Source organism: Cavia porcellus, unplaced genomic scaffold, assembly GCF_034190915.1.
Source record: "Cavia porcellus strain 051 isolate PalLab524CR breed Dunkin Hartley unplaced genomic scaffold, mCavPor4.1 scaffold_32, whole genome shotgun sequence".
In the NCBI taxonomy this organism is placed as follows: domain Eukaryota; kingdom Metazoa; phylum Chordata; class Mammalia; order Rodentia; family Caviidae; genus Cavia; species Cavia porcellus.
Window position 1 is genome coordinate 8,319,092 of NW_026947515.1, and position 27,341 is coordinate 8,346,432.

Here is a 27,341-nt window from a genome sequence, read left to right on the forward strand (position 1 = left end):
GGTAAAGCTGATTAAATTGGGAACAAAGGGGGAAGGGAGTCACATAGAAAGCAGGCATTCTTAGGCAGTTGTGACTCTTCCCTTAGGAGTTTGGGAGGGTGACTTCTGAGTTCCTCAGTATGATAGGAACTATTTAGAATGTCAGTCTTTAGGATAAGGATACATTTCTTTGAATGGTGACTCCTGACTTCCTCAGAGTGCTAGGGAACTATTTAGAATATCTATCCTTAGGCTATGGATGAATTTGCTTATCATTGTCTTGAGCCTTGGCCAATAGCATGAGGTGTCAGTCTTCTCCATAGTTGCAAGGTATCTGGTCTCTTGCATGGGCTCCTTGGAGGACCTAGCCCTGGTTCATGCCAAGAGTATTTAAGTAACTCAGGTGCCTGTAACAGTACTGTTTGGAAAATTGATTAGAGATGTCTTGTGCTCTGGATGAATGATCTGGGGATGACAATGTGCAATGTATATACCACTGTTGCCCCCTGATTGACATGTTTTGAAATTCAATTTTAGTTGATGTGCTCTTTTTTCCTTGAAATAAAATGGATTTGAAAATTAAAAGCCTGAGGTAAAGCTCTTCAGTACAAACACTGTTCTGTCAAGCTGGGTTCACCACTGTAGAAGAATGACAGCTCCAGAAGTCTCTGCACTACAGTCTATCATTTGGGATCCTCACTTGCAGGAAGGGGTTCCTTTCCCTGGTTATTCTTGACTCAGAAGGAAGGCAGTATAGCAGGAGTCAAGCAGTGATGAAGGGGCAGGCTATATGAACTGTCCAATCAGGCGGGCCATTGCTGGCTGTGACTTCTGTCTCTTCTGGTGTCTCAGCATGATTTATCTGTTCTGAGTAAAATAGTGGTAGCAAAACACGTGCTGGATCTCATTCAGTACATTCAATATCCTGTGGCCTGATTAGCAAAGAACCTGAGAGATCCTGGAACCACGGAATAGTGAGGTTGTGGATGGGAGCCCAGAAATAGGGTGGATTGGGTGAAACCAGTTACAAGTATTTAGGAGTAGTTCCGGTGTCTGGAGCCCCAGGTATTTAGTTAGCTTCAGCTCCTGAGGTCCTCCAGCATTGCCCATGGGTCATTCTCTGTCACTTTTGCCTCTTGCTGTTGGCAAGGATGATTTGGGTGTCCTCAGAACCCTGGCTTCACTATGACAGCAGCAGACTCAAGTATCATCTTTGAAATTCATTCCTAGCCTGGTAACTCCAGCATCTTAGGCATTGGAAGGAACTTGGGAAGACCCTGAATATGATGATTTGTAGCGTGTAGAGCAGTAATGAGCTAGGTCTCTGCTCTTTTTCCTCAGAGTAGCAGATCTGGAATGTCTGGAGTTTATTAATGTATGTAATGCAGGGCCTCATAGCCACAATGGCTCAACTTAAACTTGGCTTTTTTGTATTTATAGTGATCTCCTTAAATTACAGTATATTCTCATATTTTCATCCTCAGGACAGGTAGTGGCAAAGGTCCTGAGAATTCAGGGATTTGTAGTAGTGTGCCTCAGTGGAGAAAGGCTTCCCAAACACCTGGTGAACTCCTGTGTATTATACAGATCAGTGCAAAACAATTTCTGAACATACTTAATAATTTAGGTGGCACTCCCGCTCACAGTCTAGGTTTGTAGAGTTTTGAAGTCTGAGAAAAATGAAGCAAATATGAAAGTGTTATCTAGGACAGGGTAAATATTTGTGAAGAACAAATTCCAGAAAGTTCTACCTGTTAAATTCTCATCGAAAAATGCCAAAATTTAGGCATTTGCATGGACATATACATGTGATATCCTTCTGAATGGAAAGAGGTGTCATCTCTGAATTAAGAGCTGATTTAGTAGCTTGGTTGTTCATAGAGTGTTTAAATATGGAAATTCTCTACAATGGACCTATCTAAGTGGTGTAAAGGAGAAGCCCTAAATAGAAATTTTGTTAGGCATGAAGGATTTTCTGCTTAGGATGGATCAGAGGAGTATGGAAAGGATGTGGAAGTGACTGAGAGGATGCAGGAAGCAAATAGCAGGACATACAACAGTGAAGAGAGGGTCTTCACTGAAAGTCAGGTAGTTCTTAGAGTAAGTGTGAAGTAAAGTTGGGTTCTGATTGCTTCATTGAGGTGATCAACACCAGCTCTGGCAACAATCAGTATTCCACATCCCTGTCAACCCATTATTTTTGTGTTCTGTACTTGAGATCTAATTTTGATTATCTCTAATTATGCCCCAGTGTCATGAAAGTGAAATTTGAATTTTTTTTGTACCAAGGATCAAACTCATGACCTATGCTTTCCTGGCAGGCATTCATGCTACAGAATTAAATACCCAACTATGAAAGTGTTTTCTGTGTAGTATGGAAGATATCCATATTGTTTCTCAGAAAGTGTTGAGTATTGTTGAATTTTTCTGTATTGTACGCCTATAATGTTTTAAAACAAACCAAAGATGTTTTATGCAGTCTCTTTTTAAGTTTCACTTTGTTTGTTCGGTATCTCAGTCAGGGATTGTCTATTTTAGATGGCTCTGTAACTTAGGATAGCCCCAAATTCAAGGAAGAACTCCTTCACCAGCCTCCCAGGATATATTTCTTATATTTGAATTGAAAGTGATCACTTGGTGACAGTGAGGTATAATTTACAGCTTGGGCCTGGTTTATTTTTATATACGTATTATTAAAAATACAGCTGTTTTCCACTATAACACTTGTTATTATTATTTATGTACCATATTTGATGTTATTTATGTTTTGTTCTATGAAACCAAATTAATGTTTCAAAATGCTGCTTAAGTATATTAAGAACAAAGTACTCATTGGCCTAAATGAGATTTGAAGAGACATCATCTGTAGTCTATCAAAGTGATTGATGAGATTTTTTTATTTAATTTTGAAATTGGTAAAATACAACAGAGCAAGGCAGCATAAGGCCAACTAAGATCACACAGTGAAATTGGTACACAACTTCACAACAGGTTACTGGGATAACAGTAATAGGTATCACAGTATATTTTTTATCTTTGTAATAGTTTTTCTTTAATCACATATATTAAAATGAGATGAAATACAGAACATTATAGAACTTATCAAAACAGAATATTGAATAGAGCAGTACCATTAATCAGAATAGACTGAAACAATAATAAAAACATTTTCCTTAAAAGTAATAGTAGAAGGAAGTCCCCTTATTTGCTATGGTCAACTTGCCAAGAGATGCTCAGATTTCCAGTTCCCATTTGCTAATATGGGGTGACAGGAGAAGAGGGGTAGGGAAGTGGGATGTTTGATTCTAGGTGGTGCATCAGTATGTCACTATTGCTTACTAGGGAGACAGGCTCTTGTTTGGTTTCACAGCATCCTAAGTTTCAACATAGCATGGATCTCAGGAGCTGCTGCTGGTTCTCCCCCTGGAAGGGCTGCAGTCTGACAGACTGCCACCACTTACCAGGGAGAAGTGGTGCTTGACTGGCTTCCCAGTGTCCTAAATTCCAGGTTGGCATGGATCTCAGGAGCTGCTGCTGGTTTTCCCCCTGGAAGGGCTGAAATTTGCCAAACCACCACTGCTGACCGGGAGGGGAGGTGCTTGCTTGACTTTCCAGTCAATTGATGGGATATTTATCTGCCTCTGTGCTTTGTGGTTGCTGGTCCTGCCGGCTTCTCACTGTGAGCTCTGCTTTAGAGACAGTGCAAGGGGAATCTTGCCAAGATTCAGCACAAGAATCAGTGCTCCTATTTGGCTGTTACATTAGCAGTGAGTTGCAATCTAGCATCAAATTTGCTGTCTTCAATAATGTGTATATACACAAAATTAATGACCAAGACATGTATTAAAATTGGAAGAAATCAGTCTTCATTCAGCTGTTTTGTTTGGTTGTATTTGTTTAGTTTAGTTTTGTTTTATTGAGACAAGCTTTCTGTATGTATATCAGGTGGATTTGAACACCCTATGGAGCCTAGACTTGCCCTGACCACACTGATGCCATCCTGTCTCAGCCTTTTGAGTGCTGGGATTATAGATATGCACCACCACACTTTGCTTTTGATTCAGATTTCTAGGAGAAAATTTAAGATATCCCAAACCTGGGGTCTCAACCTTCCATTGAGAAATATATGTATGATCCTTTAGGAGGTGGTGACCTTTGAGGATGTGGTCGTGAACTTCAGCAATGAGGAGTGGACTTTGCTGAGTCCATCCCAAAAGAAGCTCTACAGAGATGTGATGGGCGAAACCTTTAGGAACATGACTCTGATAGGTAAGGATAAAATCTTTTTGCCCCTCATGCTGTCAGAATATTGTTTCTTGCTCATTAGTGCTGTTTCATGAAAAAGAATATGAAAATATTTTTTAAAATATCTCAGACCTGGACACATTATATCATAACTCTAAAAAAAACCTATTAATTTGTATGTATTACTCTAAAGAGTCCTGGTATTTCTATGTCTACAATTCAGGAAGACACTGGGATATCCAGGAAGCTGAAAAAGAAGGCAAAATTTACTGGAGCTACTTAAGGTAATTCGCACTCACAAGGAGAGGAATGTTCCTCAGTAATTAGTGAGTAGCAGAAAAATGACAACCAAAGAAAGAGACACCATTCAATTTAATGTCAGTAATATTCTCTGAAGATGTATAAGCTAGTGTATATATGAGCGAATTAAATCATGAAAATGTATGACATTGCATATAGATGAATACAAAAAGGATACACTTTGAGTTGCCTTCAGTTTTTCTACCCATGTCTACATGTGAATATAACACATTCATTATCTAACAATTGCTAAGATTGCAATAGAATTTGAAATAAAACTGAGTGCTCATGTTTCCAAGACATTCTCTAGAGAATCAGCCATTCTGATTAATATTCTTAGTAGGCTGGTAGAATGTTATTGCACTCATTTTGAATATCAGTATACAGTTGTCTCTAGAAATTGATCCCCTCACACTTGTCCTGGATATTTTTAAAATCTCAAATCTGCATAAAATACTGATACATGCTTACTCATATACAAAGCAGATTAAGTTATAACAGATCAGGCCTTGAAGCTTATCTATCTATCACTGGATTTGTGGAGAAGGAAAATGTTAATAGACTCTCTGTGATTGTGCATTTCTGTAAACCCAGCACACTAGGAATCAGATTTTGCAGAATGGCAAATTCAAGTTCAAACTTCACAGCTTAATGATCAGCGAAAATATCTTAAAATAGATTTTTAAAAAGCTACAGATTTTATGCTAATACCTGTTGTTCATTCCCAGCCCAGAAATGAAAATATGTGTTATATAATGTCAAAAAATAAATAATATAATGTCATTTGCCATAAGAAATAGATGGGTCTTTCACCCATCAATTCAGTGAAATAGCTCAGCTATAAAACATAAAAGGTCACAGGGTTTCTTTTAGATGAGACACCAAAATATAAATTGTGGAATGTAATGAAAGAAAGTTGATAGAGAAAAGTAAGACTGACAATATGGAAAAGGGAACTACAGGTTAAGGATAGAAGGGAGATTGGAATGGGGAAACATATCAGAATAATCTGTATGTGATACACATATGTGCCCATGCCCAAAGTGAAGCTAAAGATTCTGCATTTCAAAGTACCAAATTTTAAGATTTCTAAATGTATGCCAGTCTTTTGGGAATGGTTGTTTTCAACATATCTTACAAGGCCATTCTGTTGCTTCATGGTCAGAATTTCTTAGCAGGCATTAAAAACAGAACTTGACATTAATGCAGTCATTAAACAGAGACCCATTTCACTGTGAATTTTTCTTTTTTAAATTTATATAAGGAAAGATTAAACAAAACAAAATAAGTAGAGATAATGCTAATTTCAAAGTGAAAGTAAACAGAAATCGCAAGATGATGATTACATATGGTGCTCATGGAAATAGATATGAAATACAAAAGTGAAACATATGAAGTGGGGATTCAAACAGCGAGACTGCAAAAACTTAGTAATATGGTTATAAATCTTATATGTGATTTTTTTCTTTACAGAAATGACAAGCTAGGGAAATCCTATGGACATACATCTGGAGATGTATGGAATCAGTGTAAAGAAGTCTTCCTTGGTACTGAAGAAGGTAATGTGAATGCGAAAGAAACAGAAACACATGACAATGTTCAGATCCATGAAAAATATTGCAGTGGAGGGAAACCCTATGTATGCAAGCAATGCGGGAAAGGTTTAACCACACTTGGAATTTGCAAGAAACATGAAAGAATTCACAGAGGAGAAAGACCCTACATATATAATCAATGTGGGAAAGCTTTTACAACACATACATATTGTCAAGTACATGAAAGACTTCACTCTGGAGAAAAACGTTATGAATGTGAGCACTGTGAGAAAGCTTTCAGCACACACACTTATTGTGTAATCCATGAAAAACTTCACACTGGGCAGAAATCGCATATATGTAAGAAATGTAGGAAAGCTTTTAGCAGTAAAATTCATTTTCAAATACATGAAAATGTTCACAATGCAGAGAAACCCTATGTGTGTAAGCAATGTGGAAAATGTTTCACCCAACTTGGACGTTGTAAGGAACATGAAAGAATTCACACGGGAGAGAAACCATATGTATGTAAGCAATGTGGGAAACCTTTTACCACACATGGATATTGTAAGAAACATGAAAGAATTCACACTGGAGAGAAACCATATGTTTGTAAGCAATGTGGGAAAGCTTTTAACACATGGGGAGACTGTAAGAGACATGAAAGAATTCACACTGGAGAGAAACCGTATGTATGTAAGCAATGTGGGAAAGCTTTTAACAGACGGGGAGTTTGTAAGAGACATGAAAGAATTCACACTGGAGAGAAACCATATGTTTGTAAGCAATGTGGGAAAGCTTTTAACACATGGGGAGACTGTAAGAAACATGAAAGAATTCACAGTGGAGAGAAACCATATGTATGTAAGCAATGTGGGAAAGCTTTAAAAACACAGGGAGATTGTAAGCAGCATGAAAGAATTCACACTGGAGAGAAACCATATGTATGTAAGCAATGTGGCAAAGCTTTTAACACACGTGCAAACTGTAAGGGTCATGAAAGAATTCACACTGGAGAGAAACCATATGTTTGTAAGGAATGTGGGAAAGCTTTTAACAGACGGGGAGTTTGTAAGAGACATGAAAGAATTCACACTGGAGAGAAACCATATGTATGTAAGCAATGTGGAAAAGCATTTAGCACACGGGGAGATTGTAAGATACATGAAATCATTCACACTGGAGAGAAACCATATGTATGTAAGCAATGTGGGAAAGCTTTTAACAGACGGGGAGTTTGTAAGAGACATGAAAGAATTCACACTGGAGAGAAACCATATGTTTGTAAGCAATGTGGCAAAGCTTTTAACACACGTGCAAACTGTAAGGGTCATGAAAGAATTCACACTGGAGAGAAACCCTATGTATGTCAGCAATGTGGAAAAGGATTCACTAGTTCTGGACATTGTAAGCAACATGAACGCATTCACACTGGAGAGAAACCATATGTATGTAAGCAATGTGGGAAAGCTTTTACCAAACATGGATATTGTAAGAAACATGAAAGAATTCACACTGGAGAGAAACCATATGTATGTAAGCAATGTGGGAAAGCTTTTAGCACATGGGGAAATTGTAAGAAACATGAAAGAATTCACACTGGAGAGAAACCCTATGTATGTAAGCAATGTGGGAAAGCTTTTAGCACATGGGGAGGTTGTAAGAAACATGAAAGAATTCACACTGGAGACAAACTCTTACGCATGTAAATAATGTGGGAAAGCTTTTAAAATGCAGTGTAACATAAGAGACTAGACTAATATCACTCTGAACAGTGAATAATAGTATCCTGAGAAGGAGAAAGGTGAGGAATTGCCTAAAAATAGAAGGCAGAGGACATTGTTAAAAGTGTATCAGGATTTAAAATCTACAGTAGTCTTGTTGCTCTATTTAGTTTGGTTATATTTTGTTCTTGTCTGTCTACTCATATTAGATTTGAGGGCACACAGAGATAACCCAAAAATAGCAGGTTATACCATGGTAACTATCCTTAATTTCCTATTAACTAAAACTGAAACCCTATATTACTTACATTGTCTTCTATGACTGATCTTCTTTGAAGCTGGTTTGTTTGAATGTTATTTGGCCTTGACTGATTTTATTCACTGTGGGTATGCTTGCTAGTATCAAGTTCAAGAGAAGAGGCAACTTCTCAGAAGATGACAAGATGTAAAAGATATCCATTGGTGGGCTGGGGATTTAACTCAGTGGCTTAAGCACCTGCCTGGCATGTGTGAGGTCATGAGCTGGATCTCCAGTGAACAATCAATCAATCAATCAATAAATAAATAAAAGATATCCATTCCAGGTTTGATTATTTTTTAATTAAAGAGAACAAAGATAGGAAATAAAAAACAAAGCAGTAAAAGGGTACAAGTAATACAGAATTTCAAGAAAAAATTCAATAAGAAATCACTAGTTAATAGGTTACATCTTGTCACCTTAGAAACAGTTTTCCAAATTATAAAATTAAAGCATATAAAGTGGACATTCATACAGTGAGATTGCAGAAAGTTCTGTTCAATGATCCAACAAAAGCTCAGTAATATGGTTTTCCATCCTACACACTCAAGCATGCAGTTATATCCCTTACACCACCTTCCTTTCCTGTTTATTACAATAACAATTACACTTTTTGAGTTTTTTTACTCCCACAGTTCTTATTACATTTTTTTGAAGAGAATAAATCCTAACATGACTAAATAAAACAGAGTCAGTTAGAACAGAAGGGTGGGCATAGGACATGATGCAAAAATAGAGTATCAGATGATCAAAAATAGTTACCATTGTTCCTCTTGCTATTTTTAAAGAGAGTTGCCTATAATAGAATGGATCAAAACAGTACAGAACAAGACCAATAAAACCTACACTGGAGACCTTACAATATCTCAAAAGAAGATAATAGTGAAACTATAATGGTATCATAGTAAATCTTATTGCCTTCAAAGTGGTTGCCTATACCCTCAAACTTGATACTATCAAACACATAGAATATAGTAAAATCAGACAGAACAAGATGGGGAGAGCAATACTGGGGTTCAAATCAGGTTAATAGGAAAAAAAATAGTTACTATAATATATGCCAATATTTTTTAATTTAGTTTTCCCTTAATTGAAAAAAAAATAGTTTAATTTTTAAAAAAGGATGGAGATTGAGATAAAAGAGGACATTGTAATAGAACAACACTTGTCAGAATGGAACAATTTAAGCATCATTGTATTTCACTCCCAGATAATCTAACATAATAGTAGTCACCATAGTGCCTCATTCCTTGAATTATTTGAGTATAACTTTGTATACTATAGCATCAAGCATATCAAGACAGTGTGAAGCCATTCAAGAGAATGAAAGAATTACAGGGTATTTAGAACCAGTTAACAGAAAACAAACAATGGTTTCTATATTATCTCCTTGCCTATAAAAATTTTTCTTTATACTATCACATATAGTAAAATATAGTAAGATACAACATGTTAAAACCAGTGGAAACAGATGGTTTGTGAGAGAGGGACCATTCTTACACCACTGAGATTGAGCCCAGTATTGATCATGTTGGTTAATTTTGAATATGCTGGTGAGTTAACGTGGCAAACATAAAGCTGAACACGTTTCTGTATGTTTGGTAGGAATATTAGCCAACAGAGTGTTTTCATTTATATTATTCTTAACACATTATTATCTGGCTTCATTCTCAGAATTATTTTGTCACATAAAAGAAGTTGGTGGTGGTTTTTCCTTCAACTTGATTGAAGAATTGAAAAACAATCAGTATTCTTTATTATATACTGGATAAAATTCACCAGTGCACGTACTGTATCCCAGCTTTGTTGTTGTTATTAAGCAGCTGTGATGTTTACCCATTGCCTGTGCTCCTTATTGCTCTGTTCATCAGACTATTTCCTTCTGATGCATGTGGTTTGGGGACATCAATGGACACCACATATCCATTAATGGTCACATCTCATTTTACTTACGGATGCTACCATTTATTTTGTATCTTCAAACTATCTCTATAATATATAATTGTGTGAGTAACTCCTTTCAGTTACTCACATTTAATACACATTCTTGCAGGATGTGGTTACGGCTGGAGGAAACTGGGCCTGGTGAGTGCCTGGTCTCTTATTTAAGGATTCATAGCCTGACCTGCCTGCAGTGTCCCCATCTCCTGACCTGCTCCCTGTAAACATCTGTCCTGCTCCATAGCTATGGTGAGTCCACATGTGGCAGTTCAGATCTTCATCTGGGTGGAAAACATTCAGTCAGGTTGGGCTCTGTAACAGACTGACCTTCTCATACAGAGCTGTCCTGAGTGAGAGAGGGGGCCTCAGGCATGTAGGGAGGAGCTCTGGAAACATTCCAGCACTCTGCTGTCCAGAATGCAGTGTGTGATGCTTTCCTGAGAACTTACTCAAGGATGAGGTGGCCTTGACCTGGGCCTTTTTTATCCATGGTTCCTGCTAGGTGCCATTGTGTCCTGCACCTCTGCCTGGACCATCTCTCTGACTTTAGATCTCCACATGGATCTGAGCAGACACAGTCTTCCTCTACCAGGCTCTAACTCTATGCTGAGGCTTCAAGTGTAAAATCTGTGACCCTCAAGTTCATCTTATATAAATTTAACCTGGAAATTTCACTTCTAGGGGTCATTATAAAAATGACATTGACCGACACCATATTCTCTTCTTAATCAGTTAAGGTGTGGACTGTTAGAAACCATGAACTTACCACAGCACAGATGCTGAGTTAATTATAAATTACAGCCACTGAAAATGCTGAAAGAAGGCCATGTCCTAGGCCATGTCCCTGATCTTTCCTGAGATGGATGAGAGCTTGTGTTCTGGCTCTCTCTCCACCCAGCAGTGAAGAGACACAGGCCTGCACAGCAGGTGAGGACAGGAGAGAGGAGCTGGTCAATGACAGACCTGTCATCTTGGGAGGGATGCCTTTGTGGTTTTTCCATTTTATTTTCCACTGCATTATTTATAGTGCTCCATTCAGTATTACTTCTGTTCAATTCACTTAAGAATAAATAGTTGGTATTTTCTTGAATAGGTAAGTGGAAATGGATGACTTAGTATTCTTTTATATGTAATGTAGGATATGCATATAGAAGAACATTCAAGCTTCACTTTATAGTTACATAAAATAAGGAGTCTTTTTATTCAGAAAGGCAACACATCATTCATGACTAACTTTTAAACCCCAAGATATGAAGCCATGCGAATCCCGCTGTGGTGTGTGTCCTGCCCTCCCTACCTGAGAAGTCACTGTGTTCATCTGTGTCTCGTAGAGGACACCCAGAATCTTCTTCAGAGTCTCTTTTTCCAGCAAGGAGGACTTGAATCTTCCTGTGCTCAGGCCAAGCAGGGAGTGTGCAGCATGCAGAGGAGCCCTGCACCTCCTGCCTTACACACATTTCCACCACCGCATCCATGCTGCAGCCCTGCAGGCCCAATAAGGCAGAGCTACCAGGGTGCAGCAAAGACTGCCACCTCAGCCCCAGGGGCCTCAACTCCTGGGTCCTGGCCTCAGCCTCCATCAGGCTCCACGCTCTGCCATGGATTGGACATTCTTAATGGGCCAGACACACCATCAGTGCCTTGGTGCAAAGTCCATTTTCCACAGTGAGCCTTCCATTCTGCAAATTTTGATCCATTCCTTTCTAAATGAGGCTGAGGCATTGGAGACAAAACCCCACAAATTGACATTATTTTTTGTTTTTTCTTCTTCTTCTTCTTCTTCTTCTTCTTCTTCTTCTTCTTCTTCTTCTTCTTCTTCTTCTTCTTCTTCTTCTTCTTTCTTCTTCTCTTTCTTCCTCTTCCTCTTCTTCCTCTTCCTCTTCGTCTTGCTTTTTGTCTTCATCTTTTTCTTCTTCCTGGTTTCTTTGTTGCTTTAAATACATATTTAGAGGTGCATTTTGCCAAAAAACTTTCCTTGTCTTTTCACACCTCAGTTAACTGAAATTTTTAAAGATTTTTGCTGCAGTTCACACCCTATGTGTTTGAACACTCAGAATCCATTCTGCAGCTTAGTAGAATGAGGGAAGCAAAGCAGAAAGTGAACTTGGGGATGTGACTGTGCCTTCTAAGACTCCAACTCATATCTTTTTACCTCAAAAATATGTGCTTCTGTAGCAGCTGAGTCTGGCACAGACAAAATGAGTTTCCTGCATTCATATCAGACAATCTCATTTCCTCTCAAGCACATTGTATCAGGTTTCTTATGGCCAAACTTGAAGAATTATTTCCAGTACATGAGAGGCTGCCACTGGTCCTGAAATCATGATGGAACTTTTTGTAAACACGTAGTCTGATCTACACCCTGGGACAGAAGCTAAAAGAGGCAGAGATGGCTGGCACAGATAGAGACACCTCAAAATTGTCAACCAACAGCAGCAGCAAGCAGGAACCAAGTTGCTGAGCTTTCACAATTGGGTGATGGAATCATGTGGTGGATTGTGCCCTGGGTTTACTGAGGCAACTCTGTACATCTAGGTTGCTGCTTCCATCCCCTTTCCTTCAGTGCAATACAAACAGAAAGTCATGCACATGCATCATTTATTTGCAATTTTTCTATTCCAGGAACAAAACTTGTGTTCATGAGAGTCCACATCTCTGCCATAGCAGACCCACCCACGGGCATTACCACAATGTCTTGTAAAGGATCACTTTATTTATACAAAACGCAGAGCAATGCTCCCAGCCTTGATTTTTCCAGACTGGTGCATTTTCAGTCATTTCTTGAAGGGAAGCTAAACGATTTAGTTTGAGTAAACCAAGTGTGTTACTGTGATTCTGTGTGACATCCTTGCTGCCAGACCTGATGAAGGCAATGAGTGGGATCCGCTGGAGGTTTAGCTCCAGAGGGACATACCTAGCACAGCTGTGTCAGGCAGTGCTGCCCGTCACCTGACTGGCCACCCAGGTTTCCAAATGCCCATTCCCAGTGCTGTTACTGGCTTCGGGAGTCACTGGATTGCAGCGGAGATGCCCAGTGCACTGGTTGGCCCAGGGAAAACCTTGTTTTGGCATGAGTTGGTCATCCTTAGCCCTGCAGATCTGTTGCCTGGGGCCAGGGCAATTTCCCCCAGCTGCAGTGAACAGCATCATCCAGACAACTCTCCTGTGCACACTCTACGCATAGGCTAGGGAGGGTCCCAGTTCCTTCCTGCTTCAAAGAGTACTGTGAATCAAACTCTTGAAAATTTGTGCAGCATTCTGTGTGGGAGAAAACTCTATTCTTAGTCCCAGGGAAGGCTGTTTAGAGCTCTGATGGGAGCTGCAAGATAGGGCTGTGCTCTGCCCCGCATGTCCTTCCCATTGTTGTTCAGCACCTGCCTTAAAATATGTCACTGGATGGGGAAACAGCACATTTCAAAGATGTGTGCCTGCATGAATCAGGCTTAGGAGTCTCAGTGTTTTGTGTGCTTGTTGGCCATGTCTGGTAATTTACTTTGAGTTAGAAGAATTTGTCATTTCCCTCACAAAATGGACTCATGAGATCTCTTTAATACTTGTAATAAAAACCATCTATCTGACTAAGGTTGTAAAGAAATGTTTCCTGTTGTGATTTTTGCATTATTGTTTTTCAAATCCAATGAATCAGCCCTTTGTAGCTCCCTTTGTATCACTGAAATCATGGAAAACATTTTCCAACATGAAAAGATGAGTACATACACAATGGTCTCTACATTTTCCCTGCAGATTTTGTCTATCTGTGGTTTTCTCTTCTATCAAACAGCAATAGCATCCAGTCTCCTCCAGGATTGTTTGGCCAAACAGAATCTGATGCACTGATATGGAAAACCCAGGGTAGTAAATCACAGTGAGAGAAAGGTCAGTGGTGGGTGGGGACTAGCAGGAGAGACCAGGTATATGGATGGGTCCAACACTGAGCAGAAAGCTGAAACTAGACAGATGTGAAGATTGTATCAATTGACAGTGTGCTTACCTGTGACTCAACTGAACATGTGAAACTAATAAAATCTTAACTTAAAATTATATTATCTTAGAATTTAATGCTTCAAAGAACTATAGATTTTAAGAGTACAAATGAAAACTGAGAGAAATAGAAGAGGTAAAGGGAAGGGGAAATGAAGGGCCAGTACTTTGCAAGACTTAGCCCTAAGTGGAGCTGAGGACACCTGCCATGGAGCCAGTGACAGACCTGCCTTGGAATTCCACCAGACCAGGTATCTGACCTTGATTTTTAGGTTGATTACGGAGCTGGTGAGGTCATTGGAGGTGAGGCTGGCACAAGATCTGTAAGTAGACCTTGAGCTCAATCCGGTACCAGCCTTGCCTTAGAAAAATCCCCAACTGTCCTTGCTCCTTGCAAGCCCCAAAGCCTCCCAGGGCCTGTCAGGGACAGCTTTGTGTACAAATGCACCCCAGGAAAGCTTCCTATTTTGCCTCACCCCACTCACTTCTGCATGCCTCTGTGTTGCCGGAGGTCCCAAGTCTGTCTTTCTCCCTGTAATGTGCCCCATGTCCTCAGAAACGAACAGACCCAGGCCAATTCCTTCTCACTGTAGTTCTCATTTTCAGTGAGCTAGGCTTGTGCCAACTCAGATTAGGTTGGCTGGCTGTCCCACCTTCCTCAGCAGCACCTGCCAGGTGCCAAGAAGGAAAACTCTGATCCCGAGGAGGACAGGTGTAAGCAGCACTATAGGTCTGGCCTCCCTCCCCAATGGCCTTCCCAGGGTATCCTGTGTGCTAAACATAATCAGCCCTCACTTGCTCACAATGTTCCCTGGACAGTGCTGTGACCACCTGTCCTCCACTCTGCAGGAAGCCTGAAATGCAACTCCCTTTTCCACCCTTGTGGCATATTGCCTCTGTGAGAAAGAGAGTGGAGTCTGCAGTGTTACTCTTATCATGGGTGCTCAACAGGGTGCTGCTCTATAACTATCTGAAAACTGAGTGGATAGTGGGAGTGCTTCCTGCCTGCCTTCCCTCCACCTTCAGTTCATATACTGATGCATCACCCCATTCTGTGTACCTTTGTGAGTCTCCCATTCCCCTATTTTATGTCCATGTGTACAGAGGCCAAGAATTAGGGACTCTCACCGTAATGTGGGTAGTACCTGGTCAGCTCTGCAGGGTGAATTTGTGGCCTTCATAATATGGAAGCAAAAGAGACCAGTGTTTGCTTCTGCTCTGCTCATTGCATCATGGTCAATGCCTGGTACATTGATGATTTAAGGCACCCAGCAGCTCCCTCCATGATGTCTGTGTGGAACTGGGTCATCTGGCATCCCCCAGAGATTCTTGCTTTGGATACCATGGAAACACATGGAATGACTGCCCAGTGTCCTTCAGAGTGAAGACAATGCTCCAACCAAGTGATGGATCCTTGGCAAGAGGCAAAGCTTTCCCACAGGAAAGGAAAAACCACAATAAACCAGGGTCCCTGGTCTGGGCAGACCTAGTTTTAGACCCAACTCCTCCTTCACACTTCCCTTGACAACTTAGACAAGACACAATGCCTCTCAGTTCCTTTCCAGTGTGTCCCCCTGAACTATGGCATCTGCTTCCTAGGGACATCATCTGAAGTGAGAGGTGACACTTTTAAACCTTATGGGCTGGTGTCATGAGTACACAGTATACAGAATTAGAGGTGAATTCCATGAAGGGGTTGAAGGGAGGTGAACACAGTGCACACAGGCCTGGTTCCTGCTGTATGGTGGTGGAAATTACACTCTCCTCCTATACATGTTTCCCTGGTGGCATAATGAGGGGGCAGAAGTTCTTCAGATCAGCCATCATTATGTCCCCTAAGCATCTCAATTTCTTCTATGTATTGGTGTTGTGGCCTCAAGTCAGGACTTCACACAGGCTAAGCAAGCACTATGGATGTAGATGCACCCTCAAATCTACCAGCACTATGCCTACATTCACACCTGTGTGAGTCACCACACCCATGGCAAGGGTGCTCAACTGCTGACAGCTCACCTTCTGATGGCCACCTCCTGAGTAGCTCATTCCTTGAGTGTGGGTCACACGTAGTGAATTTTGTACTGGTTTGCATTAGCCAGGCTGAAATTGAGCCCAGGTCCTCAGGCATGTTAGGCAAGTGCTGTATCTTGAGCTCTCTCCCCAATTCCTTACTTGTTCTTAATAACACAACATGGCAGATGTAATGGGATGTGACTATCAAGGTTCACACATAAAATGACTGTGACCAACCTCCTGCTCTCGCTCCTCTGTTCTTCCTTCCTCTCTGTTTCATTCTGTCTTCCTCTCTAAATCTCTGATTATCTCTGCATTTTCCCTGAGGAGAATCTGACTCTTTGCAGAGAAAAAGGTTAACAGACTGAGAAGTCATCAGACCTCCATCCTAACTGAGTTCCTGCCTCTTAGCAAGAGAGAGAGAGAGCCTGAGAACAGATTCTGCCACAGCAGTGTTTCCACTGAGCCTGCAACCTGGTCAGGAGAAACTATGGTGGATCCCCCAGCAGCACCTCCTGAATGCCTGACCCATAGAACCTGAGAGAACTGAAGTTTACCTGTCGTACCTAAGTTTGCAGCCATGCAATCATCAGTGGTCACTGATGCACTATAGCAGATGTGAGGTTCTGCCCCCACCACTGTCCCTCACCGGGCCTTCTGTTCTCGCTTCTCATCTCTTTCTTGACTAAAAAAGTTGACTTTGAATCTCTAAATGGTTGGTCCTCTATCTTTTGCCACACAGACTCAACTCTGTACAGCATTAGGGCCTGCATGTCTCAGGTTCAGGCATCAGTTCCATCTCAGTTAGGCTGTTCAGATGCCCCCATGTAGTGACCTTGACCTCTGTGTGCCCTTGCTTTATTGGGATATAGCTCTGGGTCTTCTCTTCCACGACAATCTGCAGTGCTTTATCCCTCTCCTTCAGCCTTCCAGCTTCTGGGTGGTCAGTGACATATTGTCCTGTTCTGTGTTGGTGCCAGCCTAGCTCAGCCCAGGAATAAGGTGAGAATTTGAGGCATGTAGATTGAATGAATCAGATCCCTTTTCCTCTGAGCTACCCAGTGGGTGCCCATGGCATCACTGTGTGTTCATGTGTGTGTGTGTGTGTTTGTGTGTGTGTGTGTGTGTGTGTGTGTGTGCATGTGTGTGTATCCCTTGGGATGCTGCTTGAAATCAGTCCCATATGTTTAGGCTCAGGTTCCAGGAGCTTGAGGGCTGCTTTTCTGATGCATTTGGGAGTGGGATGGTCCTGTGCTAGGAGGTTTTTCTCTTTTGGACTTCTCCCCCATCCTCTTCACTCTGCCCATGTCCTGTGCCTTGGGCCTGGCATTGTCCCTCTCTGGGCACTGGTTCTGAAATTTCCATTGGGAATGGAATAACACACATAGTCCTTTACTGTGGAGATTCTATCATGCTTGGGGGTGAGGCACCAGAGGGTCACATGGGGTTCTCTTCACCTGCCCACTGTCCCCATCCACATCTGCCTGTAATTTGATATCATCCCTACTAAGACCATCATCTTCGGGTTACCTCACATTGCCATTGTCACATGCAGTCCATTGGATAGAGCAAGGCCTGGACTTCGAACTCACCACTCACTGTCACTGATGCCTTGCCCCAAGCCTATGACACATTATAGGCCTAATTGGTTCAAAGACCATGGGAAAACTTTCTATCGTCCATCGAATTCAGGAACTACACCTTAGGTCATACTGGGGCACCCACGTGCTCAGCTATTTCTTTGTGGGAATCCTAGTGGCTGCTGAATGAGTGACCTAACCTCCCCTGCTGCCCAGCCCCCAGTGGCAACACAGTGCAGCCAGGACTTGGGGGAATAACTTCAGCATGGAGCATTTATAGCTTGGAGGATCCAATCAGCTGGCCTCTGTGAAGGCTGCAGGGGTTTACACCATGACACAGCAAATCTGTGATTGAAGGCCACACCCCAGCCCTGAGGAGTCATGGAGAACTCTTGGGTCCCCACCATCTACCCCAGCCTGTCCATGAGCCTGGTGGATTTGAGTTCTGGTCTGGTTTTTTCTACCTGGGACTTGATTCCTCTGCTGTTTCCCAGTGCTCATTTCTCCAGCTTGTTTGCCTCCTTGACCATTATGTTTCTTTTCTTATGAACACAGCCCATTTTTAATTGGGCTGTGTTCATGTGTCTTGTTCATTGACTGAACTACTGGTTAAGAACTAAAACTTATAGGTGGTGACATGCTGAGCCAGATTTTATGTAAATTTACTCTGTCCAGAGAAGGGGACATAGGCAGCCATATTCATGACACTGCATGGAGATAAACCACAGGGGAATTCAATGGACATGCTGCCTGTGACACTGCATTTTCTAAACTGGGTTATAGACTTGCCTTGGAACACACAGTGCCTCACATTTTAATGGTTGTATTACAACTACAAAACTTTACTTTTGTGATTTTTTTCAAGTTAAGCACTCATAAATTAAAATTAATAATTTATCATTGGAAATATCTAAAGAATATACATGGGTGTGACACTCCCATGGTGCTGCTCTGTAACAAAAGAAAGTGTGTTAGCCTCTTTCATATGAAATGGATATGAAATGACCTACATGTAATTAAACATGGAGCAGTTTTGATGTGTATATATCTATAAAGCCAGGAACATATTTAACAAAACACAGAATCCTAAGAATTACAAAAAAATTCCTGTATTCTTTTTCTATGCCCTGCCAAGAGTCCATGAATACGTGCATGAAAAATTGATGCAATCTGTCTGAATTTTCCCTTCTCAGACAAGGCAAGATTAAACAGTTACTTACAGCAGGGTAAGGCAGAGGAGAAACACAACTGCAGTGATGCAGAAAAGGTAGGAAACCTGAATTACAAGGACATAGGATGAGTGTTGGCCAGGATCTAGTAGGAAGGAAAATAAAAGAAAATATATTTGTGTAGTGAGTTGATGAAAATGTTCTGGAAGAGGACACTGGTGAAGGTTTCACAATATGGAGAATGCACTAAATCTTACCAAACTCATCAACTGAAACAAGAATAAACCCTTAAATTTCATTTACAATAATTCTATCACTCACATCCCAGAATAGAATAATAATAAATAGAATGATATGTAAATCTGGAAGAGAGGAGAATGGCAGGTGTGGGTCAAGATCTGCCTGCAGTAGAGGTCAAGAGATGACTCCTGCTGGGGAGCCACCAGGAGATCCAGCTATGCAGCTGGTAGAGAAAGGAAACATGTGCCTGCTTTTACTGTGGGGTCAGCGCTGGTGATGCAGCAGCAGGTGGAGCTGGCACGAGCTCTGCGGGTGCAAATTCAGCATGCACTGGAATTGCCTCTGCAGTTGCAGGAGAAGAAAACATCACTGACTTTCCAGGGACTTCTCAGGAACAAACCTCCCACTGCCTGTCAGAGGCAGCTGTGTGAATGAAAACAGCCCCATTAAAGCCTCCCAGACTGCATCCCCACACTGACTGCTGAGGTGATCATGTTCCTGTGTCTCCCATCATCTGGGCACATTGCTGAGTTCCCTAGCACATTCCTCCTCTCAGAGCCACAACCCACATTCCAGGGCTCCTTACCCTGTGACTTAGGCACCAGGGACTTAGGAGGCTCAAGCTGGTCCATGAGAAGCTTGGCCTGGGAAGCCACCTTGGAGTTCAGCTCTAGTGAGGAGTCAAGGACAGGAGATGCAGACCTGGATCAAACAGGGCAGTAGCAAAGGGAGAGTTCTGGCCTCTCTTCTAAACACTACCTACACAGGTTACCTTAGCGAGGGGCACATGGGTCTCTAGTCTAGCAAGTTCAGTGTCCACTCCCACCCTCTTCCAACTACAGTGTGGCAGTGTGGGCCTTGGGATCCCTGAGAGGCTGACAGAATGCTCCGTTTGAGGCAGTCCTTGCTTAGTGGTGTGATACCACTCCCTTCTTTAGGGAAGCATGACACAGATTCTGCCTGCCCTTCCCCGCTGCAGGTCAGCTCAACAAAGGCAAAGACTGATATCTGCCATGTCCTTGCACTCAAGGGCTCAGGGCTGGTGCTCCATGAATATCTGAGAAGTGAGGAATCATCAATGTCTATCCTGCCTTTCTGCAGTGTATAGGTCAGGCAAAGATCTGCTGCCCAGGTCTCTTAGTCTCTGTAGAACTCCTCCTACATGGTCTGTAACCACTTCTAAGGTTGGCCTTGGACATAGAAAGACTTCCTTGAGGTGAACAATATCTGTTCTGCTGCCAATGCTGACTTTGTGGCCTTCAAAGAATGTCAAAACTCAAAAGGGCAGTGGTTGCACCTGTTCTGCTTACAAGATCATGGACAATACTCAGAAAAGTGTCTTCACACAGGGTGTCTTCATGTGTATTTTGGCTTGATGACAACCACCCACTTCCAAGTGATGCCTGGGGCCCATGGACACTTTTCCATTCCTAAGAATTCCTGCCCTGAGCATACCTTGAAACCCGTAGAGTGACTCTCCTATCTCCTTTCCAAAGAACAGAACAGTTTTCCCCATGTGTGTGAGTCAGTGAGGTGGGTGGAAGGTCATCCCTGGGAATAAGGACAGCCTCCTTAGCAGGTCTTCATGGGGCCAAGGCCACAGCTAATCCCTTGCCATGGAGTCCCCATTTCATCCTCAGTGACCCTGCACTCTGGATCCACTCAGCACCCCACAGTTCAGTGTTGTAAAATGAGAAGGAGGTGCTTGCACATGGCCAGGACTTGAATACACAGGTGGCCAAGTCTCATGGGGCTGCTCAGGTGAGAACTTAACTTGCCTGTATCTGAACTACTCCTGGACTCAGTGTCTCTGAATGGCTGGTGATTGAGCCTAGGGATATGTGTTCTGGGCTTCCTCTTGTCTCTGGGTGCCTCTGGGCACCTCTGTGTGCCAAGAGTCCTGGCCTGGGTTGCTGACAGCTGGGTGTTTCCAGTTGAGCTTCCTGAAGCATCTGGACCAAGTGAACCATCCTCTCCATATGTTCCCACGTGGTTCCCTGACACGGGATCCGGATGCTTGGGCCACTAGCCCTGGGAAAGCAGCATAGCATGTTCCTTGTTCACATCCCTTGAGCCAGCCATCTATGAAGGCCAACTATCACCAGACCACAGTGCCTGGTGACCAGAGTCTTCAGAGTTCTGTTTGGACATATCACCAAGGAAGTGAGGTCATATGCTGGGGTCCACTGTTGAGGCTCCCCCTCTGATGCCTCCTTTCTTTTTATTGTGAGCTAATCTGTGTCCTCCTTAGAAACAGCAAGTTAAAACCTAGCGAAATGTGTGTATTTTTAGACCTTTCCATTCAAAAGATCCTTTCCCTTGAGGATGAGGTTCACAGTTTCTTCATTTAGAGATTTCTCAAATTTAATTTTGACTGTCTTTTCTGGACTTATGTTAGTTTCATTTCATTATCATTAAGGAGCATGGAGATGTTCCCATAATGCCCATAATAATTTTCCTTAAAGGACATGAAATGTTTCATGTTATAACACCCATGTGTCTAGGAAAGGAGGATTCATAGCAAGTTTTACTTATGTTTACCTCAGCCATGCAATGTAGTGCTCCATACTCTGACCTCCTTTGATTAGGGACAGCAGGTGGTGAGGGCAAGGGGAGACTTTGCAAGGCCATGGACATCTTCACCCCGTGCTCATGAGGACACGTGGGATTCCCTCCTGGGGAATTTGTGTCCTAGTCACTGTTTTCACTTCCTGTTCTCCCATCCCAAAGAGACCATGGGCTTTGTGTCCCTGCTGGGTAGTTTGCCTGTCCTAGAGGTGATGGTGCTGAGCCTGTTCACTTTCAATGCTCTTGGTTGGTCTCCTTCAAGCAGCGTCTTTGTGCTAGGCTCTCCACATACTGCTGCTTATTGGTAGTGGAGCCACCACACACTCTCATGGGGCTGAACCCGCCAACTACAACTTGTTCATGCATCTGTCACCCATCTACTGATCCCATTTGTTCTGTTTCTGGGTTGGCCCTGGAAAGCCAGCTGCCACAGCCATTCTTATACACGGTCTTGAGTGGACTTAGACTTTTATTTCAAAGAAAAAGTAGTTAGATGTGAAATTGTCAGATTATATGTCTTGTGTATGATTAGCTTACAAGCTGTTAAGGTACACTTGCAAGCATTTTTTAAAATCAGAGTTAGGTGGCTGTTTTCTTTTTGGTTCTGAGGATTGAACTTATGACATCAAGTTTGCCAAGAGGGTACTTATACTACTGAACTAAATCTCCAACCCTGTTTTCTTATTTTGTTTTGCTTTTTTTTATTGTGTTTTTTATGCTATCATATGTTATGTTATGTTATGTTATGTTATGTTATGTTACACTATGTTTACTATTGGGGAGGATTTTGAGTCTCCTTCAGTGCATTTTTAGTGCTTTCTGATTTCATTTTGTATAACTCACCTGATAAACTATGACATATCACCTAATCTTGGGTAATTTAATTTTGGAAAAAATTTAAAAAGTAAATGAGAACCAGGTTTGGTAGTAAACATCTCTAATGCCAGAAGTTACAAGGCTGAGGCAGTAAGATTGCTGTGAGTTGACGTCAGCCTGTGCTACAATGTGATTTCAATGAAAGCCTAAACTTCATAGAAAAATCCTGTCTCAAAAATAAATAAATAAATTGAAATAAATAATACATTAAAAAAGGTTTTAAAAGACACAAAAACACCTATAAATCGACAATTCAAATCTTGAATTTTTCTTACATATGTACTTTAGTCAGCACAATGAACATTAGGTTTACCATGAGGTAGACATTGATCTACTGCCAAGAATTTGAACTGTTTCAACTTTTTTGACCTTTTAACTGAGATGAATGTAGATATGCTACTGAATATACACTCTTAGGTTTTGGAGAGCATCGTATAAAGAGAATTGATGGTACTTTTTTATTTTAGTAGTAACTTTATACATGGAAGTAGGATTTAAGCAAAGGATTACTGTTTTTGGAAAGACTTTCTTGTCTTATTTTAATGTAACTCAAGTACATATTAATAAGGTCCACATAAAAGATGCTATTGTGAAGTCTGTAAAAGAATAAAATGCAGAAGAATAATGAGAGAATACATTGGCTACTGTATTGTGCACAAAGATTTCTTAATGATCCATATTTTCATGCATTTGTAAAATTTGTTAATCTTTTTACAAATTTTAAGGCATGATCCCACTAAGATTGTGAGTTTCCCAGGTGAGGCTTAAATCTTTCCTTATTCAATCTCCCTCTCTCTCCCAGAGTGCTACAATTGCAAATGTACATTATCTTGAGTTGGTAATAAGCAGTAATTTTGTGCATTCATAGAATGAAATATTTGGCTCTGATCTTTAGACATTTTGCAGAAAGAGTGGATCTAGTTAAGCTATATATCAACCTCCTAAATGGCAGTTTTTTCAAAGTAACTAAGATTGAAAATCCCATTAACACTGTAGATTCTCTGTTTTGTAACTGTGGTCATCATGTGCTTCAGAATATCACTGCAAATGCCTTTAGCACTGGGACTGAGACTTGATATCCTTGAAGCAATTTCTGTTTATTTTTTTATCCCTCATGGATTTTGATGATTTTTTGAAGTCAAACCACACAGAAAGTGTGAAAGCTAATGCCACTTGGGGTACACTGCCCTCCAGAAAGCCAGGACAGTGTAAAATACTGTTTTTTCTACTGTTGGACTTCCCAAGTTTTTTTGTTTTGCATTCAGTTTCTTTTTTTTTTTTTTTTTTGTCTTTTTCCTTTTTGTCAGTACCAGGGATCGAACTCATGACTGCCTGCTTGCAAGGCAGGCGCTTATGCCACTGAGCTAAATCCCCAGCCCCCTTGCATTCAGTTTCTATGGATTGAATACAGAGATTTGCACTTAGCTCCATGGCCTTCCAAATTTAAAATTCTTTTTATTTTCTTCCAGGTTCTGGAGAAGTGGCTATAGTGCTGAGGCTCTCCTTAAATTTGCGATATTGCTGCCTCAGCCTTCCAGAATGCTGGCATTACCAGACACTCCACCAGACCTGGTTTCATCATAGTGTTGTTAAAAACTCATTGGCTGAGCATGGAATGCTGAAAATGCCTGCAATGCCTGCACTCAGGAGGCTGAGGCAGCAGGATTCCTGGGAGTTCCAGACAAGCCTGCAACACACTCTGAGTTCAGCTTAGGCCGGAGGAAAAACTTGACCAAAAACTGAAAAAGAAAAAGAAAGAAAACTAAAGGAAAGGGAAATGAATGAAAGTGGAAGGGGAGGGGGAAGGGAGGGAAGGAAAGGGAAAAGGAGAAACAAAACAAAATTCCTGGTGACTGTATGAGTTTTTCTCTACTGGGCTGGCCTTTTTAATCTGTGGTCCAGTTCTTGCAGTATAGGACCCTTTTGACTGTTGTCACTTTATTATATACCAGGAAATTATGTATTTTGTTGCTTCTACTTTAATGTTTTTTCCATGGCTATAGGATGACTCTTTGTCCTTCCCTGTGCATTTTCACTTTGTTTTTCTATCTCTAAGAAAATGGTACTGATATTTTGACAGGAATGGCATTTAAACACCTGGTTGCTCTGGGTAGCATGTACATTATAACAACATGAATTCTTCCCATCCACCATCACAATCTGTCTTTTCTTCTCTTAGTGCCACTTCACTCATTGCTTCAATTTCTACAATTTTCCAAGAACAGGTGAGTTTGTTTTAAATTTTACATAAGTATTAATTCTTTTGGAAGAATTATGAAATGAATTGTGTTCCTTGTATTTGGGGCTGCAGTTTGTTTGAAGCACAGAGATATGAACTGATTATGACATATGGATATTGTACCTTGAAACTGAAGTTATTTTTCCATTTGTTCTAAGAGTTTTTTGGTGTAGGTTTAAGTTTCTTATATGAAATGTTGTGTCCTCAGAAAACAGAGACACCTCTTAATTCTTCCTTTCTGATTTGGTAAACTTTTGGGTTCTTATTGTTGACTCAATTCTAGGACTAGGACTTCAAGTAGTGTGTTGAAAAGAGTCCCAAGCCTGGTCTTGTTCCTGACCTGAGAAGCCAATCTTGCAGCTTGTCAGCCTCTGAGCATGATGTCAGTGATGCGCTTGTCATATCTGTTCTTTGCTCTGCTGAGATTCATTCCTCCTGCACATGGTGTGTGAATGGTTCTTATCATGAAATGATGGTGAACTTTTGAATTTCTCGATGTGATTTTTCCAAATCTCTTGAGGGGTTAGCTGTGCCTCATGTTGTGAATGTGGCAAGTGACACTGAATGATTTGTGCAAGTGGAACCATTCTAGCACCACTGAGGGTGAACCCAGTGTTTATTGTGGTATTTAAATTTTGCAAGTGCTGGTGAATTTAGCTGATGAGCATTTAGTTGAATATTTTTGTGTATGTTCATTAAGAATATTGGCCATTAGAGCATTACCATTTTTTTGAGCATTATGGTTTGGCTTCATTTTCAGGGTGACTTCATCATCTGAAAGGAATTGGTGGTGGTTCCCTTCCCTTGAAAGACATGAAAACTGATTAGTATTTATTCTTTTTCAAAATTTTATTTTGAAGATAGTAAAATACAACAGAGCAAACAGAACAAAGCACATCGAGACAATGCAGTGAAATTGGTACAGAATTTCACAGCATGGTCCGTGATAACAGTAATAGGTACCATAGTATATCTCATCTTCACAATTCGTTTCCATTCAATTAGTTATTGTGAAATCCAAACAAACACAGAACATTTTAAAACCAGTCAAAAGATAATATTGAATAGAGCAAAACAATTAATCAGAATGCAGCAAAAAATTAAAGACAACATTTGTTTTCAAACACAAGATAAATGGAAATCCCCCATATTTTCTATATTACACACAGTCATCTTCCCAAGAGATGCTCAGAATTCTGCCTCTCCTTGCTAACCAAAGGTGGTCAAGTGAGATGTATGGCTCTCAGTCCATGCACCAGTAGGCTCACTGGAGATGCTGACTGGTTCTCCTCCTGGCTTGCATCAGGGGTGCTTTCCAGGAAGGCAGGAGAATTGTTTTCTTGTTCAGCTGCCAGATTCAGTATTTATTCTTTACTATACACTTCATACCAGTCAGCTGGGCATTTATCATATTCTGGCATTTGATGTTGTTATTAAGCAGTTATGATTGTTGACTCATTGCCCGTGTTTGTTAATGCTATGTGAAATGGTGTGTTTTTTTCTGAGGGTGTGGGTCAGGGACACCATAGGAGATCATGTACTGATTAATGATCACGTTACATTTTACTTAGGGATGTAGCAATTTGCTTTTGTATATTCAAACTTGCCCTACAGTATATATTTTTGTGAGTACTCTGTTAAGTTATTTAGTCTTTTAAAGTACATTGTTGCAGGTGCAGTTACTCCTGAAGGACACTGGGGAAGGGTAGGGCCAGGTCTCTTATTTCAGGCTATGTACCCTTACCTGCCTGCAGTGTTCCCACCTCCTGACCTGCTGCCTGTAAACACCTGTCTTGCTCCACAGCTGTGGTGAATTCACATGTGGCGGAGGAGATCTCACCTGGGAAGAAGACATTCAGTCAAGGTAGGCTCTGAAACATGCTGATCTTCTTGTACAGAGTTCCTGTGAGTGAGACATGGGGACTCATGACTGCAGGTATGAACTTGGACAGCAGGGCCACAACAGCCCTCTCTTTTCCTGCATGAAGTGTAGGCTGTTTGCTGAGAAGCTGACTGATGGATGAGGAATCCTGACCTAAGACTTTCTTCCCCATGTTACACTACTAGATGCTGTGGTGTCCTCCACATCTGCATGGTCCATCTTCCCCCAACTTCGAATTTCCACAGAGATCTGAGGAGCCCTGGGCTTCCCCTTCAAGGCTCCAACTCTATGGTGAGTTTTAGTGTTAATTTTAGGATCAAGAAATTCAATTTATATACATTTAACCTGGAAATTCCACTTCTATGGCCTCATTATAAAAATGAGATTGAGAGATACCCGTGATCTCTTCTTATTCACTTATGAGTGTGGATAGTTAGAAACCATGAATGTACCACAGCAGAGCTTCTCAGTCAATTATACAATTATACTCACAGAAAATGCTGAAAGAAGGCCATGTCCTAGGCCATGTCCTGGATGCTACCTTAGATGATAGAAGAGCTCATAGCCTGGCCCTCTCTCCACCCAGCAATGAAAAGACCCAGGCCTGAATAGCAGGTGAGGACAGAAGAGAGGAGCTCCTGGAGAGCAGAGCACTGAACCTGAGGGGAAGCCTTTTTGGTGTTTTTTCCATTTTTCCATTCCAATGCATTATTTATGGTGTTCTATTCAATATTCCTTTTATTCAAATAAGTTAATGTTTGAATAGGCTAATTC

The 27,341-nt window shown here is 41.2% G+C and overlaps 1 protein-coding gene across 1 annotated transcript; it reads left to right on the plus strand.

Annotated features, from left to right (window-relative positions):
- Positions 1-6,289: 6,289 nt before the first annotated feature.
- LOC134474375 (zinc finger protein 709-like) lies at positions 6,290-8,444 on the plus strand (the record flags this gene model as incomplete). The annotated part of the gene is made up of 1 exon (XM_063242124.1): positions 6,290-8,444. A coding segment is annotated over one exon (1,479 nt), but the record flags the coding sequence as incomplete, so codon positions are not given.
- Between the last annotated feature and the right edge of the window lie 18,897 nt (positions 8,445-27,341).